Source organism: Suricata suricatta, chromosome 12 (genome assembly GCF_006229205.1).
Source record: "Suricata suricatta isolate VVHF042 chromosome 12, meerkat_22Aug2017_6uvM2_HiC, whole genome shotgun sequence".
NCBI lineage: Eukaryota > Metazoa > Chordata > Mammalia > Carnivora > Herpestidae > Suricata > Suricata suricatta.
This window is the reverse complement of record NC_043711.1, coordinates 75565419-75584455: the sequence shown is the minus strand read 5'-3', so window position 1 is coordinate 75584455 and position 19037 is coordinate 75565419. Positions and strand designations below refer to the sequence as shown.

Below are 19037 nucleotides of genomic sequence, written 5' to 3'. Positions count from 1 at the left end.
CCCCCACACCACAGCTGGCAGCTTTGAGAAGCTGCAGGTTTGTGCTATGTGTTAGGGGGCAGCTATTCTAATTCCTTTAAATGGCATCCAGCCAGATGTCACCTCCTCCCAGCCCTTTTCCCCACCCTTTCTCCTTCCAGCTCCTCCTGCTTCAGACTGTAGGATCATTTCAGGTTTCTGCTGGGAAACTCACTTTTTGTGAGCCATCTCCTTTCAACTGGGTGGGATGTGGGCCTGTGGCACTTTTGGGGTTCATGTTCTATCTGGCATTCCTCCAAGCTGTCCACTGGTGGCACCCTCCTGACCTTGTAGCGTGTAGTGGATTGATAGATATGTGCTTAGGGATTCTGAGCCCAGCTGTGATTCTTCTAGACTCCTGGCGGATAAATTACCGGGTTAAACTATTTGAATCCCTTGGCCCTCTGGGAAAAGGACACCTGCTTATCCTCCACCCAGCAGGCTGGGAAGGGGCTCAACTCCCCACATCCTGATGATAATTACTCATTCCACCGGTATCGATACCCACTGTAGGTCCTCTCTGAGGATACCCCTATGGGTTCAAAGTGTCATGTCATCGTTTTGATTTGTATTTATTTGCAAATCATTTATAATGAAATGTACTATTCTAAAAGTTGTGGCAAAATACACATAGTACATAAAATTTACCATATTAACCGTTGGTTAAGTGTACAATTCAGTGGCATTAACTACATTTACATATTGTGTGGGCATCACCACCATCCATCTTCAGAACACTTTTCTCTTCCCAAACTGAAACCCTGTCCCCATCAGCTGCTAACTCCCTAGTCCTCTTTCCCCAGCCCCCGGCATCTACATTCTGTTTTCTGCCTGTATGGATGAATTGCAGTATTTTCATATCTATTGGCCATTCACATTTCTTTATCTGTCAATTCTTTGTAAATGTCCTCAGCCTGTTATTTCCCATTGGGACATTAGCATTTTTGTCTTGGAGCGGGAAGTGTTTACTAGGAAAGCTGAAAGTGACTGGATCAAGGACTTTTAGTTTTTTAAGTACTATTAAAAGATTGGTGGGTTTTCTCTGCCTAGTCTTGATTCTGGAGAGATTTGCCTTCTTTTGTCCCTGCCTGACTTCTAAGCTGTCATCTCCCAACTGTTTTCTCTCCTTAAAAATGGGCTCAGTGTTTTTTTACAGCTTTACTGAAGAACAGTTGACAAAATTTTTGTATCTAAAGTGTAGAACAGGATGATTTGATTATATATGATGTAAAATAATTACCAAGATCAAAATAATCAATACATCTATCACCTGACATAGTTAACTCTGTGTGTATGTGTGTGTGTGTTGAGAACACTTAAGATCAAAATATGCCTCCGGCTTGTGGTGCTTAAATAGCTATAAAGCCAAGATAGTAAACAACAAAACTAATAAATTTAATAGCATCAATTTAATATTATGCATTGTATTGGTTTTTTAAAAATTTTTTAAATATTTATTTTTGAGAGAGAGTGCATGAGCAAGGGAGGGGCAGAGAGAGAGGGAGACACAGAATCTGAAGCAGGCTCAGATTCAGCTTCAGAGCCCGAGGCAGGGCTTGAACTCATGAATCGCAAGATCATGACCTGAGCCAAAGTCCAACGCTTAACAGACTGAGCCAGCCAGGTGTTCCTGCATTATAGTGTTTTGCTGAAACTAAGTCACAGTTCACAACATGAGTGTGACCTTCAGTGATGATATGTAAATAAATAATTTTTGAAGAAAGAGACAGAGAAAGAGAGAGGAAAATAAAAAGTGGCTTGGCGGTCCTCAGGGTGAGCTTTGGTACCCCCACTGGTCCAGCCTGAGGCTGTTTGTTGCCTGGGTCTGGAGCAAACAGGGTTGTTTCTACCTCTTCTTTTTTAAAAATTGTTTTTAAGTTTATTTATTTATTTTGAGAGAGACAGACAGACAGACAGACAAAAAGATGGGGAAGGACAAAGAGAAAGGGAGAGAGGATCAATCCCAAGCAGGCTCTGTGCTATCAGCGTGGAGCCTGACATGGGGCTTGAACCACGAACCTTGAGATCATGACCTCAGCTGAAACCAAGAGCTGGACACTTAATCACCTGAACTACCCAGGCACCCCCGTTTATACCATTTCTCAGGAGCACCCCCATGAGCCCAAACCTTGCTTCGTGCTTATTTTACTGGGATATTCAAACAGAAAAGAAACTCTCTCATTGCCCTGACACCTGCCCTGCCCCCACAGGTCCCCATCTGTTAGCGTGGGTCCGTTGTCTCTGCCCTATTCAAGGCTGGACCCTCCTAAGGTGTGCTGTCCCCATCTCCTCTCTCCCAGGCAGTATATCACACCTCCACTTCTCTCCTCTCTCCTGCATTATTGATTTTCTCCTCTTGACTGGCTTATTCTTAGCAACATAAAACATGCTGCAATGTCCCTCATCTTTAAAAAAAAAAGAAGTCCTCCCTTGACCCCATATTGCTCTTGGGCTCCTGCCCCACTTCTCTGTTCCTTTTTCCAGCAAAGGTCTGTGAAAGTTGTGTCTAATTTGTCCATATTCACTCTCTCCATTCTTTCCTTCCTAATTTCTCTCCAATCCCCCCCGCCAGGCTTGTGCCTCCCCCACCTCCACTGCCCGCCCCCCCCCCAACCCCCATACACTCCACCACTGCTATTATGGACTTAAGTCATGTGGCCACATTTGGCAGCAAAAGAGACTGGATAATGCGGCCTAGCTGTGTGCTCAGAGAAGGGGAAATCGGATGGGGGCGTGGGGGGGGGGGCAGGTAGCGCAATGTGAAGGGGAAGAGGGAGCTACTTCAGAGCTACTACTTGCAGTGGAATGGAGCAGGATGTGCAGGCACGCTCTGCTCCACGGGAACCCTAACTGAAGAATGTAAAGAACCACCGGGTGCCGGTGCCACTAAGAATAGCACAGGCCGGGCCCACAGGGGCAGGGCTGCCCTTTGTCTAGGGGGCGGGGCGCAAACCGGCAGACTCTCGGTGGCTGGCTTCCGATCTTGACTTTAGAAGATGAAAGCTGCGTTTTCTTTCGTATAAAGAATTGGATTCTTTATTTGTGATATCCATCAACCTTGCTATTCTAGATTTCTATATAGGAAGGCAGTTTTCTCCAATATCATCTTTTTTTGTTGTGTTTTTTTTTATAAGCAGCTTGAATTTGATCACAAGAAAGGGCTACAATTATACATTTGTTAACCAAGCAGAACACACAGCAATTTTGCTTTACAACTTGCACCTAATATATCAGTACAGCTGGTTCATTAGTTGTCATGAGGTTGCAAATCTTTTTTTAAGTAGCCCAATGCAGGGCTTGAACTCACTACCCTGAGATCAAGACCTGAGCTGAGATCAGGAGTCAAAGCATAACCAACTGAGCCTTCCAGGTGCCCCATGAAATTTGCGTTTTAAGGGAAAAATGTATCTAGTATCCAGGAACAATTTTCTGATGAAATCTCCAGTTTTCTGCAATGTGGACTGGAGCTTGTGTCTTCCCAACTTTATTTGAAATTTAGAATGCCTTTTTCAAATCCTAATGTTTAGATTGCAATTTTCACACCCAAAACTGTGGATCCATCACTGTGGCCTGTATACATATCTTGATCTTCATGGTCATTGGAGGCCTTAGCTTCCTTTCCAAAAGCACTGGAGTAAGTGGGGGAAGTAAGTCTCCTTTGTGGATATTATTATTATTATTATTATTATTATTATTATTATTATTATTATTATTTGAGAGATAGAGAGAGAGAGGGAGAGCACGCATGAGCAGGGGAGAGGGCCAGATGGAGAGAGAGAATCTTAAGCAGGCTCTATGCTCAGCACAGAGCCCAACACGAGCTTAACTCGGGGCTCCATGCCACAACCCTGAGATCATCAGCTGAGCCAAAATCAAGAGTCAGATGCTCAACAGACTGAGCCATCCAGGCACCCTTCCTTTATGGGGTCTTTAAGGATCATTCCAACACAACCACAGCAACTACAGAGCGGCATATGAAATGAAAGGACCTATTGTTTTCACAGGGCCTAGAGGAGGGGGCCACCTGGGAAGAGCAGCCAGGGAGCAGACTCAACCAAGCAGGTGGGGAGCTGAGGCTATGCACCCAAGGGCAAGTGCCTTTGTGGCGGTCATGGTGGAGTCCACCAGCAAAGATGGGAGGGGATTTTACTGGTGTGTCTGAGCGTCACTCGGTCAGAGTCAGAGGAGAGCAAGAAGAGGAACTGGAGCAGGGACCAGCCTTGTCACAATGGCATGCCTGGTTGCCTAGGGGGGTGCTCACAGCATGCTTGTGGGGAGTGTTGAGGCACCAGAAAAATGGGAACTTTCAAAAATTAGCAGTACACTAAGCTAAGCCACGTCCCTTCCAAAGTGCTTCATCAAATCTCTCTTTCTGCTGTACCCAAAAGAGAAGGTGCACTCCTTTAAAACAAATGAAAGGATAAATATTTGCAACAGCGTCAGCTTTTCTTGGCTCTGGTTGTATGAATGTATGGAACATCACTGATTAATAAGTGTCATCTGCCGGCTACTCCCTCTTGCATGGAAAAGCTGAGCATACACATAATCACGGCAACCTGTCCTGGATGCTGAGTGACCAGCTCTAGAAGTGAACCATTTTCTGTATCCCTGTCTCTACCGTGCGCAGGCCCCAGCAAGAGGATAGTCAGGAAGAACAGAATAAAGCAGGGGCTAGTCTATACAGTCATAGCTGTTACTGACACCTACCATGTGGCTCCAGGCCCCCAGCCTGCATTTGTAAGAGCTTGTTATTGGATTCCTCATTACAGCCGCAGCTGGGCTGACATGCTTGGCAGCCCACAGAGCAAATGAAAAATATAGGAGTCTGACTCAGGGAGCATTTACCCCACTCTTTCTCCTGCAGGAAAGGAAAGTGATTGGTGTGGAAGCTGTTTCTGATATTCATAGGAACATGATGTCCTGGCTCCGCTGGCCAAGGGAAGACAGAAAGCCTCAGTTAGGAAGGTCAGGTGTCATTTAAAACAAGTAACGGGAGGGGTGTGCTGTGGTCACCTGTCTCTGGTGCTCCTCTTTTTCCAGAACGCTGTGGTTTTCATGATCGTATCTGCTGCAAGAGACTTTACACAATCATCACTGATTGATATTTCCCTTGTGGCAGAACCTTTCGTCTCAAGGACTGGTTATTATGCACCTGTCCATGTGGGAAGCATGGTTTGCATTTTCTGGACCACTAGGGGTTGTGATTTAGGCACCATCAGAGGGAGCCCTGGGCTTTCTTTTATCATCTGTGGGTGTACACTTGACAGCAGGTTATGTTTCTGTGCTGTTCGAGGTTCTCTTTTGTTGGTCTGTGATCAAGCCATTTACTATTTTCAGATGGCAACGAAATGTAATCACTTGTTGTTATCGAAGCTCCTACCGAAAAATTATTTAGCTTTATCAGTCCTCTGTAACCATAGCCCTCCTTTTGAAATAACTATTTGTTTATGCTTTTTGATAATGTTTCTTAGGAATAGAAGTGTGGCTTTATAGCATGAGCGACTGTAATTTGTTTGGATATGGTCTCTTTTTTTCCCTTAGGATTTCTGTCATTCTGATACCTGCACATGATTCTGCATTGTCACTGAGGCAGAGTTTGTGTAGGGCAGCAAGATTTTCTTCAAGTAGCTTTACTTCAGCAACCTACACAGGTGTCTGTCCCAAGAATTTCATCACCAGTGTCTTGCTTCCTGCAAGGTCTTGAATTCTGAAGTCCCCTTCTTTGCCTCCCGCCAGAGTGGTCAGTCCAGCACAGAAGCTGAAAATGGGACTCTGGTACTAGACTTTCCTGGATTTGAATCTGAGCTCCACCATTTCAGTAGATTGGGACTTTGAGCAACTCACTAGGGCTCTCTGTGCCTCAGTTTCCTCATCCATTCAATGGGATGCTTCCTAAGAAAGTTACAAGAGGTCAGTGAGTTATGTTAAAGCCTGTGGAATGGAGCCTGGCACGGGGTCGGTTTCACATAAGTGCTGTAAGTCTGTGGCTAGTCTGTCATGCCACCTTCCCAGCACTATGATCTTCCATCCTCTAGGCCCCATCTCTCCCACAGGCAACTCTCCGTCTGCATTTATCTCTCATGCCTCCACCAGCACCCCCTCCCTGAAATCCTCATGGCACGACTGTGTCAGTTCAAGTCCTGGGGACGGTACAGATAATACTGTCCAACCAGGTAATTTGAGGAAAGCTTAATAAAGAGATCACGGACCAAGGTGTGAGTAGGCACAAGGAGAACACAAGGGGAAGTACCGTGCTCAGGCCTGGAAACCCTGAGAGAGCACGCTCACAGGAGCTGGGTTGAGAGGGCTGGCTGGCAGGGGCCAGTGAGCGTGGTAGAGGGATGCAGCCAGCCCATGACAGCCGCCCTGGAAGGGAGGCAGGGAGGTAAGGAATCTGACTTCACCTTTTTCCCTCCTTGCATCTCCTGCCAAGTGCCACCCCCTGGTTCCCAGCTCAAAGACAGAGAGCAAAGGCACCTGTCCATGCAGTGCATGGAGTTGCCTCCCAGGGCAGAGCCAGGGGGAGCCAGCTGGAGAGACCAGAGGGGAGGGGGGAAATTCCAGCCCTGAGGAACCCTGTCTTCGGCCCCCACTCAGCTGGAGTCATGGCCCCTGGCAGTCTGGCCCTCACACATCAAACACCTGCGGAGCTCTGCCCCGTACCTACTGCTGTGGTCTCCAACCCTGCCACGTGACCAGTCTGCAGGTGGCTCAGCAAACACACCGTGACCTTTGTGCTGCTTTTCAACGTGTCATGAGTGCCTTTCCCTTGTAGGCCTGGAGAAGTGCAGCATCTTTACAGTATCCAGTCCAGATACCCTCATTCTCTGCGGGGTTCCCTGCCTCCAGGTTCCCGCACAGCCAGCTCTCCGCGTGTTCCTGCTGCACCCCGTGTGCTTTAGAGCATTATCTGTGGCACTGCCTCCTCTGTAGACTGGATCACCCTCTCTTTGAGGAGGGACTGCGCCATACTCCTCTCTGCAGCCCTTTGTGGTGCCTCCGAGTGGTTGAAATAAAAATGAGTGTTCAAAACAATTGCATTGAAATGACTAGTGGAAAGATGCAATAAATAACCACTTACCTGGCTAAAGATGGTGCTAGTTATGAATAATGGATTCAGAATACTTAACTTATTTTTATATTTTAAGTTTATTTATTTTTGAGAGAGAGAGAGTGAGAGCAAGAGACAGCATCCATGAGCTGGAGAAAGGCAATTCCATGCTGTTAGTGCAGAGCCTGACAGGAGGCCTGATCCCATGGAACTATGAGATTATGACCTGAGCCAAAATCCAGAATTGGACACTTAACTGACTGAGCCACCAAGTCGCCCCTGGATTCAACATATTTAACACTGGCAAACTAAATCATATGTTGTACATAACCAAGTCACTCTCAGACCCCCTGTCCCTGCATCCAGCTTTAGTTGCTGTCATATTCTCTGGGGGTCCCCTATATATCACTTTTTAGAATTTATCTGTATAGTCATTTATTCCTTGTCTTACCTTCTCTTCTAGAACTCTAGCCCCGTGAGGACAGGAACCATATCTGTGTTCTTCACAGAATCTCCAAACCTTAGAACAGTATATGGTACACAATAGATCCTTCACAAATGTTTGTTGAATGAATAAACATATTGGTCACAATACTCCATGACATGTCATAACCTCAGGAGTCCAGCAGAGTGGGGATTCTTATTTACATACCCTTCAAGTCCTTTCTTATGGCTCGAAGGGGGTCATTTCTATATGACCCTCCCCCCATCATTACAGCAGCCATCTCTCCACTTGTATGGGAGCAAGTCTTGTACCAAGAACAAATTCCTGGGGCTCCTGATGGCTCAGTCGGTTAAGCGTCCGGCTTTGGCTCAGGTCATGATCTCACAGTTCGTGGGTTCGAGTCCTGCATCAGGTTCTGTGCTGACAGCTCAGAGTCTGGAGCCTGCTTCTGATTCTGTCTCCCTCTCTCTCTCTGACCCTACCCTGCTCACACTATCTCTCTCTGTCTCTCAAAAATAAACAAAATTTAAAAAAACATTAATAAAAAAAGAACAAATTCCCTTTTCCTTCAGTCTCCATAAGGAATATAATGTATTGGGGTGGGGATTTTTTTCTGATATTATTCTTTTTCTTATTTCTTTCCTGATTGTGTTTATTTGTAGTCTATTAATCTGATGGTGCCCAAAAATATATTTAATTGTCATTTAGACCATTTCAAACCTAATCAGCAGTCTTAAAAATGTGTCATAGGGCATAATGAGGTCTTGTAATTGAAAATTGCATCATTTTTGTTATTGACTATTGTGATGGTCTAACAGATTTCATTATGAGTGAATGACTTCAGGGAGTTCTCTTTAAAGGTCACAAATGATGATGTTTAATATCCTCAAAAAAGATTACTTTTTGGAAATGGGAAGTAGCAACACAGACTGGGAACCTTAATTTATTCAAGCTCTGTCAATGCTCAGTAATCTTTTCATCTGCCGCTTTCTGATGTTTAAAATTATTTTTCTGGAAAAAAAATGTTCTGGAGAGGAAATTAAACTTGAAGTTTGAAATAACAGGATTCTTTACAAAGCTTATATACTAGTGATATTAGAAAAAGATCCTGATTTTTAAAAAAGTGATTAGTTTAGAGGGACTGTCTTAATTAAGATTGTCTAAAGTGAAAACCTGGAAAAATTGGACAGAAGTACCTCATAAACCGGGAGAATATTAACTGCGGGGCCATGTTGTAACATGTTTTACTGATCTTTCTGTAGTAAACTAATTGCCTCTTTTCTGCCTGATAACTGATGTGTAAGTTGGGGGCTTTGTGATAGGAGCAATTAAAAGCTCAACACTATTATATTTTTCATTAACTTACTAGTGAACTGTTGGGTTTGCATGAATAATTGATTTATTTTGAAGATAATTACAATTCTAAGTTGTGCTTTACTAGACAGCTAGTCCTTTATAATATAATTTGCCTTTAACTACAATATAATTTCTTCCGCCCTTCTGGTTATCAGCCTTTACTTTAGAAGAAAAATGAGCATAGGCAATATCTATGAGGATAATTTTTAAAAAGTTGTTTATTTATTTTGAGAACGAGAGAGAGAGTGTGAGCAGGGGGAGGGGCAGAGAGAGAGGAGAGAGAATCCCAAGCAGGCTTTGCGCTAACAGCACAGAACTTGATTTCATGACCCATGAGATCATGACCTGAGCCGAAACCAAGAGTCAGATGCTCAACTGACTAAGCCACCCAAGCACCCCCGAAGATAATATTTTTAAGGTGATGAAAATAGAATGATTTGGGAGCTCTCAATCTTACATGACAGGTCAGGTGTGGATCAAGCTTGATATATAACATCCTAATTAGAGCCAGGAAAAGCCAAAAGCAGAGATGGGCCCTTAATTCTCAGATAAGCTAATATATCTATTTGCAGTATCTCCAGAAGCCGAACATGGGCATACCCTGCAATCCAGCATTTCTGCTCCCAGATACATGCCTAACAGAAATACATTCTTATGTTCATGGAAGGGCATGCTCTGAAACAGTCATAGTGGTGCCAGTTGTAACAGCCATAATTAGTTCCTACCCCAATGTCTGTCATCTGTAGAATGGAGAACTAAGTGGTTGTGTCTTCATACGGTGGAGTACCATACGTCATTGAACATGAACAAACTGCTACCCTATGTAACAGCGGGGATGAGTCTCACAGAAATATAGGGTTGGGTGGAAGAAGTCAGATACCAAAGAGTACCTACTGTAAAATTCCACCTGATCGCAGCAGAAAACAGACAAAACAATCTAGGTGTTAGAGGTCAAAATGGCAGTAACCCTTGGAAGGGTAGTTACTGGAAGGGGGACACGAGTAGGGCTCCTGGGCTGTTCTGTTTCTTGACCTGGGTGCTGGTTATACTGGGTCTGTTCAGCTTGTGAAAAGTAGTAGAGCCATTATTTAGGCACTTTCATATGTGATATTACAATTTAATAAATAGTTAAAAATATATCAATTTTCAAATCAGACATTGCTCTAATTTTCCAAGCTGACTCCTTAGAAAGGCAGAAGTTTATGGTGCCACTTTGACAAAGGGTCAAGGGCACACAAGTACTGTACTGCATGGTCTTTAGGGAGAAGCATTTTATCTGCCAAATGAAACCCCTGGGACAATTCAACCTAGCTGTGATTGTGTGTGTGTGTGTGTGTGTGTGTGTGTGTAGAACCACGGGAGCTCATCCAAACCCCCATTTCCTTTAGGGGCCAGCTCTGGTTTCCCAGTTCAGTGAAATCTTTATGGCACCTCTGACCTCTGTTCTCTTATAAGCTCTGATTACAGCCATCGTCAGAACTGGGTTAGGAGTTAATAGTACTCTAGGCATTTCATTTGTGAGTTTATCAAAGCCACCAGCTCCACCTTTCATTTCTCCATCCGGGGTCAGGCGTTTGTGGACATTTGATAAATATCTGACAGATGACCATTGCTCTTGAAGAAACAAGATGAACAATGCCTAAGGTAGAGCAGGCATTTGCTTTTTTTTTTTTAATGTTACTTATTGTTAAATTGGCTAACATATAGTGTGTACAGTGTGCTCTTGGTTTTGGGGGTAGATTAAGTGGCAATAATTGTGTTGCTTTAAATCATCTCCATTTGATTTCTCAAATCCATTTGATATCTTTCTTTTTTTCCCTTTGTAACATTTGCTTGTTTACATGATTGGTAATTACAAAAAAAGACACAGAAGTAAAAGAGAAACACCCATAATCCACTCAGAAGAAAAACTCTTACTATTTTGCTGTGTTTTTTCTTTTGCTTTTGCTATCATGTCATTATTTTCATGCTCCCTGCCCTCCCCTCTTCTTTCTTTCACTTCTGGAGAGTGATGAGAATGAGTCCAGGATAGAAACTGCTCCACATTTTTTTCCTTTTCTTTCTCTTTTTCTTTCTTTCTTTCTTTTTCTTTCTTTCTTTCGTTCGTTCGTTCTTTCTTTCTTTCTTTCACTGCTTCACATTTTTAAAGGGTATTTAGGTAAGTTAGAAGCTGGGTGTGTTACTGCCTCAGTTTTCCTTACTCTCCATATGCTAAAGTGTGACTTAGCTTAAGAGCCGGCCTTTCATGTTTTGCTACGGAATAGTATAACACAATACGTAACTCAGGCTTGCCTTGTCCTCTGCTTAAATGTTTTAGATTAGCTTGGCGGGTGCACACATTATACTCCAAATCTCTAAAAAGGAGTTTTTTCCAGGATAGAACTATTACGTTTACTAATCACTGTCCTCAATCTCATCCTGAAAGCAGGATGAGAGCTTTTGAATGTCTTAGACTTCAACATCTTCCAGACCCTGGAAATCCCATTAATCCTATTTCTCTGCCTGAGAATCTGAACAAAAGAGTTGCCTCTCCTGGTAGAGATTCCTGGGCTTTTGTACTAGGCTGAGCTGTTCTTTGTGTTTCGGAACCAGAGGGTGATCACCGTCCCCCTGCCAGCGCTGGGAGGCTGACATGCCTGTCTTCCTTGTCATGACCCAGGGCTCCCCATCTGTCATGCGCCTGGGTGCACACGCCATGCGCTGTTTGCACTCCTGCTTTCTCTCCTAAAATAGACTCCTGTGCTTCTCTCCTTCTTGACTTCTGTTTGTTTCCTCCAGACTTCTCAAAGCTTTGTCCCTGGTTTCTCTTTAGACTCCTGAAATATTTAAGTCATACTCATTTAAATGAGATTATTCATTGGTAAGAAGAAAAATCACGCCTGTAATGCTGACAGACTGTTTCTCTTGACCTTTAAAATACTTTAATAGGCACATTGTTTTGGTTGTTCAGCTCCGCTCTGGTTGGGCCCCAGGTGACATTTGCATTATCTCTAAGCCTGTGCTTAACTGTGTTGCTATAAATGATTGTCTGCCCTGATCAGAATCCATCTAAAGTGAGTCTCCTGCTGTATGGTATGTGTGACAGAGAGACAGAGACAGAGAAACAGAGAGAGAGAGAGAGAAAGAGAATAATTTTAGAAAATCTAGTTACCAAAATAGTTATAGAAAAGAGAAGAGAAATAGACATAATTTGGATTTGCACCTTTACCGTCTCCATCTTGACTATCTCTTGGCCTGTGTTCAGTTACCTGAAGTAACTCTATAATCCTTGTGTAAGATGCACCTGCTGTACTTGGCCTTGAGGAGACAAGACTTCACATGTGTTTACATTTGATCCCCTTCAAGTTGGTGACCCTTGGAATGCAGACACTTGCTGAGGGCAAGTTCATGGATGTGATGTTTATGTTCTTATTGGAAAGGCACTGCTCAACATTTGGGAAAGCAAATGGGCAGTTCCCACTCATGGCCGAGCCTTCTCCGGGAGGCCCAGAACAGAGCTGCCTATCAGGAAGGAGGTATACGTTATGGTGGAGCCTTTCTGCCTCAGGGTGAGTGGTTCTCCTATCCTGTGAGTCCTTTTCTTCAAACATGAGTTTCTAAAGTTAAAAAAAAATTTTTTGACAGAGAAATTAACAGTATATCACTTTTATGCAGAGGGATAACTGGGAATGGGATCATTTCTATCATGATGCAGAAAAATATATATGTATTCCAAACTTATCCCTCTGGGTTGCATTCTATTTTGACTAATTCTTTGAGTAAAATAGCGTTCTTGGTTTTTTTTGTGTGTGGCTTTCTCATTTTTAAATTAAAAGTAATGTATAGTCATTATGAAGAAAAATCTACTGGGTATAGATGGATGAGAAGGGTAACAATAATGAAAACAACAGTTAGCATTTATCAAACACTCGGTCATGCTTCCCCATTTTGCTCTGTTTCATCCTCCTCCAGCTCCACAGGTGAGGTACCACTGTGCAGAGGTCTATTGCAAAATAAACCCAGTTAATATTTTCAACCCTGCCATCTTCAACTTATTGAAAACCAAGTCCCCCTTTTCGTGAACACCTGCTGCCGTCTCTCAGGACGCAAGTGGAGTTCTGCACACACTGCTCAGAAAAGGAGAGGTCAGTGGTCTCACCAGCAAGGGCCTGAGCTGGGACAAGACATGGCTGCCTCCCCGTACCACGTAGCAGCTTTCAGATGCTTCCTGCTGGTTGTGTTGATAGTGATTTGGGATCGTCCTTCCCCATTAAAACCTAGCGCAGGATATTAATTCATTTTTTCTGATTCACTAAAACCAGTTACCTCAGCCCTGGTGTCCCATTTAAGATAGGACAGAGACCCTATGTCTAGGAAGTCACAATCAGACAAGAAAAGAGCTACACACAAGCTTTTAGTAGTACAAGGAAAGAGATGCTGAATACCATGTACTGAGTACTGTGGGTGCTAGGGGAGGGTCCAGCCAGCTCTTCCTGGGGAACAGGGGCGAGGGGCACAGGCACAGGGTCCCCCAGGAACAGGGGAGTCTCCAGGTGGAGAAGGCCAGCGAAGAGGGAGTTGAGACCATATTTGGCAGCGTGCAAGTGGCAGGGCTTTGAGCAGAATGCCCAGTGAGGAGCACAGATGGTGTTTAAAGTCAGCTCTGAGTCACTCTGAAATTACAGAAATTCAGGGAGAAGGATTTGGGAGCCCTCCAGCCAGCTATGTGACCTTCTAGTCTCTCAATAACCATTTGGTGTCCAGCTCATAAATGGGAGTGCTCTGGAAAATTGAAGGATACAGGAAAAGTAGCAGAATAATTTCAAGAGAAGAAAAGAGTTCTCGTGCCTTAGCCTACAAACCACTGGGTTTGCTGTCACTCTCCTGACTGGAGAGTTGTCTGGCCATCTAGCTTTGACCAAAGTCCTGGTGCCGTGGGTTCTCAAGTCTTGCCCCATCTCCACAAATGACTGGATAAAGGTTACATAAAACCTCCAAAGCAGGGCCAGAAGATACTCAGCTTCTCAATGTGAATGTGCTTGAGATGGAAACTGTATTTTCTGTCAAATGATTTTCTCGTTGCCTTGGCAACTCCTTGGGTTTTTTTTTAAGCTTTTGATTTCTCTCAACAACATGAGCTGCTTCCTTTGATTTAGCTCAGACGTGTGTACAGATTTCTATCTTATTCAGAGTCTCTAGTGTGTTTATGAGGTATAGATTTTTTATTTTCTACAGTCTTCGCAGGGTTGAACAGTGATAAATAATTTCACATAACCATTAGTTAGATTGCCTGATTAAACACAAAAGGCAAGTCATAGTGATTTTTTTGTTTGATGTCAAATACTGTAAAAATGGTTCAGATTCATTTTTATAAAGAATCACTCAATATTTTAATGTTAAGCTTTTAAAGTCTCCGACAAAGTCTGTGAGGAAAATTGTTTCCATACATTATAAATGCACAGGTTTCCTTCTGTTTCCTCCTTGCTCACGGGTCTCTGGCCCCGTTGGCCTCCTGGCTGGTTCTTATCCTTGCTAAACCTGTTCCCGTCTCAGGGATCCTGCATTTGCCATTTCCTCTGTCTGGAACCTAGCTGCTCAGATATCCTTATTGCTCCCTTCCTCATTGCATTTATGGCTCTGGTTAAGTGCCACCTCTTCCAGGAGGACCTTCTGGACCTTCCTGTCTAAAATGGGATTTTGCGGCACCTGGTTGGCTCAGTCAGTTGAGTGCCCGACTCCTGGTTTTGGCTCTGGTCATGATCCCACGTTTCATGAGTTCAGGCCCCACCTCAGGCTCTGCACTAAGAGTGCAGAAACTGCTTAGAATTCTCTCTCTCTCTCTCTCCCCCTTCCCCCCTTTTTCTCTGCCCCTCCCCTGCTCATTCTCTTTCTCTCTCAAAATGAATAAAACTTAAAAAGTTTAAAAAATTAAAAAAAAAACCAGCATTTTCATCCATCATTCTGGCCAGTTTGGAGATGAGGGGATCCATCTCTGGAAAACCTAAATGAATTATCAGGCATCCTATATAAAGCCCAGCAGCCTATAAGCTGTACATATAGCAAGAGCTTCAAATTAGCTCTTTAATGCCATCCCCTTAAATTATGAACACATAGCCAAAAATCGCCAAATATTTCCAGGAATGCTCCATCACAACACATAGAGCCCAAGACTAATAAGAAATGAAGAACTTGGAAGAAACAGAGGCAATGATGAAACAGAAGAAATACACACACCCACATGCATACGCATGCACAAAACAGAAAAATGAGGCAGAGGAAATTATCATGGAAATAATACAAGTAATTCAGGAGAGTGACAAAGGGGACACCTGAGCCAATACCTGAGGAGCAGGCCTGGACAGCAAACCAGCCAATGGCAGCAGGAGGGTGGAGGGCTCTCAAGGGGAGGTGACCAGGAGGGCTGGGGAATCCAGAGGCTATCTTGCCAGTTTGACACATGAAAAATGATACCAAGAAGCTCTTTGAGGTAGAGTTAGAGATGGTTACAAAGCCAAACAAGTGAATGCAAAAAAAAAAACCCAAACAAAAAACCCATTAACCACAAAAACAATAATATTGTACAATAAAGGAAACATTCTCTTATTACACTCAGTGGTGATCAACTGTATATAGTTATAATAAAATAAACACTGACTGTGGCTTTAATAAAAAATCAACATTATTGTGTTTCAATAATGGGGGAAGGTGAGCCTCTGTGTAGGCGTGCATGTTTGAGTGTGCGCCTGAGGCCTAAGGATAGGAACATAGAACATCTAAAACTGATAAACTATCATTATTGTTATATTAATTAGATATACAGGATTTTTAAAACCAGAAGGAAGAGCAAGTTGAGATGTAGACTGAGGAATGGGAAGGAGATTCCAGGAGGCAGAGAACTAGTGTTCATGTAAGACTTTTAGCCTCATCTGACTTTTGAAAGCTATGAGCATATTATTACTTTGCCAACCAAAAATTAGTTAGGAATATATAAGTTTAAAGCAGCCCTCCATCTGTGCACGTGTATCTGGTAGAGTTTGATGTATATTTGATTAAAATGAAATTTAGTCCAGCATGTGGCCGATGTCCTTGGCTGCTAGAGCCATTTGTTTAACCAAATCCATTTTCACTTGCACACAGAGTAATTAACTCAGACTCACTTTGTTGGAAGTCATGCTGAAGACATTTATTATTTCCTTCTACACCATGGAGGTAGATTACACTATGGCTTGGGGTTGTTGAGGCTGTATGCTCATTAAAAATGGAGTAGATGCACTAAATTGAAATTTTTAATTACTGTAGATTTAATGACATCTCTCTGCCATGCACTTAATCTTCAGCAAATATTTACCCCTCCCAAACTGGCAGATTTGCAATTTATAGCTTGTCATGTCAAATGAAGTGTTTTCTCTTTCCCCTGCCCCTAGAAGGATCTCTGTTCAAAATTATAGTCTTTTAAAAATAACGGGCATGTCCTCCTTTGTGGGGAGCTTTCAAGATTTCCGTCTTATGATTTGGAGCTGATCCTTCTGACTCCTCTCAACCTTAGTCTGTATTTATTGGTATATTTATTTTGGATTCAGTTTAATGTTTTTATTCTGTTATCTGGGTCATTTGCATAGAGCAATGGGTGAGCAGGGGGATGGATGATGGAGATAGATAGATAGATAGAGAGATAGATAGATAGATAGATAGATAGATAGATAGATAGATAGATGGATGGATGTGTGGAAACACAGTTTCAGATGATAGAGAATACATCACAAGCTTTAGGTTTCCAGTTCATTCGGGCTGTGTAATAGCTTTCCAAGCAAAGGCTAAATAACCATCATTCTATTATTTCCAACGTAGTTTCCCAGACTTTTTGATGAAAATAGTATTAGCAAGATGTTCGTTAGAAAATCCTAAAATAACTAAAGGATACTTGTAAATGTTCTTTTAATTTGTGCCATGGAGCCAATGTGAGGCACTGGAGCTGGAGGTAGTTATTGAAGCCTGGGTGTGGATGTCGTAGGTCACACTATTTGGTGATAGAAACTTTTCGACAACCCTCCCCATCAACACTTGAGAGCACTTCCCCAAACCAAAAATAAAATTTACCAAATCAAATAAATTAATACATTTTTGAATTTTGAAGATGAGAAACTGAGACTTAAATTTCTAGAGGCGATGTCAGGATTAATGAGTACAGTCAACTGGAAGTTGCTCCTTATAACATAAGCATGAAAACTTGTATGTCAAGACAGGAGACCTCACACCATGAGCATGCCTGTACACCTTATTATTCTCTTATGTGCCTTCTTAATGGTTGGGGCTGTACCTCCTAAGTTTGAACCTTCCTCTTACTAGCTTTGTGTCTTTAACCAAGTTTCTTAATCTCTGTGCCTCAGTATCATTCTCCGTGAGTTTATCAGTTAGCTCACTCAATGCCATTCCAGCCTCCTCCTTTTACAGAGTATGGAAGTTCCCCCTTTCAAAATCTCTTATAGCTAGTATTCTGGATGTGAGTTAGGTCTGCTAATCAAATGCATTCCCATAAACACTTGGATTCAGAGCTAGATTATGTGGGAAGAGGGATGGGGCATGGAACATTCATTTTTAGCTGGGGTGGATAATGGCAGAGGCATCTTGGTCTGGAACTAGCAGCTGCAGTGATGGCTTCCTGATTCAACAGGCAGCTTCCTGATTGGGAAGCTTCCAGGTTGTAGCAGAAACTGTGTTAACTTGGAGCAGCATCTGTAGCAGCAGCTTCCTAATTGTTTGGGTTTCAAATAATGATAGAGCCAGCAGCCTCTTTGGCTGATTTGAGGAGGAATTCCTAAACGCTCAGCCTAGAGTGTGCTTCTGCAGCTCTCCCAACAGCAATGTGCACTATGATACACTTCTTAATACCTCTCTTTCTTCTTAAAGTAGCCAATGTGATTTATGTCAGCCTCACCTAAATAGCAAGAATCGTCCACGTACCTTATAGAGTTGTTGAGTTAATAAGAAAGTATTTACAGTGTTTAGAACACCTGGCATGTGTTTCCTTTTTAAAGTACTAGGGCTTTTTCTGGCCCTATTCAATGGTACACCTAAAACCTTGAATAACACAGATATTTATTAGTTTGTTGGTTCAATCACTCATTCATTTATTTTTCATTCATTCATACATTCGTTGAAACAAATACTCACTGAAAGTCTGTTCTGATCAAGAGATGACCCAGCTGCCCTAGGATAGTGGTTACCAACCTAACACATTAGAACCTTCTGGGAATCTTTTTTTTTTTTAATGTTTATTTATTCTTGAGAGAGAAAGAGCACATGAAGTGGGGAGGGGCAGAGAGAGAGGGAGAGAGAAAGAATCTCAAGCAGGCTCCGTGCTGTCAGTGCAGAGTCCAATGTGGGGCTCGAACCCATGGACCATGAGATCATGACCTAAGCTAGAATCAAGAGTTGGGTACTTAACCCACTGAGCCACCCAGTCACTCCTTCTGGGAATCTTTTTTTAACAACTTAATTTCTATGCCACATCTGGGACTTACTGAAGACAGAGAGTGTGTGTGTGCAGATATTTTCTTAATTGAGATACTATTTTCATACAGTAAAGTACACAGATTTTATGTGATATAGCTTGGTGGATTTTTACATATGTATACACCCAATTAACCAGTACCCAGGTCAAGATACAGAGAAACAGAAGTGTTCATGAAAGATTTATTGTGGGTATGGATTTCAGGGAACTTTTTTTTCGAAGCTGAAGTTTCAAATGCATTTGAGATTTTGCCACTCAGAGGTCAAAAAATGTAGTCCTCTGGAATAATCAGTATAATCAGGTTATTTTTCCCTTTTGTTTTTCATAGTCCTCTACAAGTTTATGTCCCTTTCTAAATTTATTGAAGAAAACTGTTTCATTTATTTGTGAAATGAAATTAATTTGAGGACCTTCGATAAGAGAAAATTGCAAAATAGCAGTAAGGCAGTAAATGTTATCAGTGGTAACTTTGTGACTCAAAACCTCTGACTCTGTTTATCTTCCTATGGCCGGCACCATTGACTGACTAAACGAAAGCTTAACTTCTTTCTTAAAACTAGCCTATACAGCTTCTTTCATGTGGTCTCTTCAAAGACAGTGAATATCCTGAGAGTAAAAATAATTATTTTCCTTTTTTTCAAAAGAATGTTTGGAGCCAATGACTGCATAATTAGACT

At 42.6% G+C, this 19037-nt stretch overlaps 1 protein-coding gene across 9 annotated transcripts in view; it reads left to right on the top strand.

Annotated features, from left to right (window-relative positions):
* SHLD1 (shieldin complex subunit 1) overlaps positions 1 to 19037 on the top strand; it is a 76517-nt gene that overhangs the window by 40273 nt on the left and 17207 nt on the right. The window contains exons 4-5 of one of the 9 annotated variants that reach the window (XR_003901346.1): positions 12290 to 12418; positions 12822 to 12994. The exons of 5 other annotated variants lie outside the window; for them this stretch is intronic. Coding sequence is in view for 2 of the 4 variants with exons in the window: in XM_029918543.1 (XP_029774403.1) it covers positions 6794 to 6951 (158 nt within the window). In the remaining 2 variants the exon portion in view is untranslated. Of the gene's footprint in view, positions 1 to 6793; positions 7049 to 12215; positions 12419 to 12821; positions 12995 to 19037 lie in introns of those variants that run through there. 3 more of the 9 variants (XR_003901347.1, XM_029918544.1, XM_029918543.1) reach the window with 3 other exon arrangements.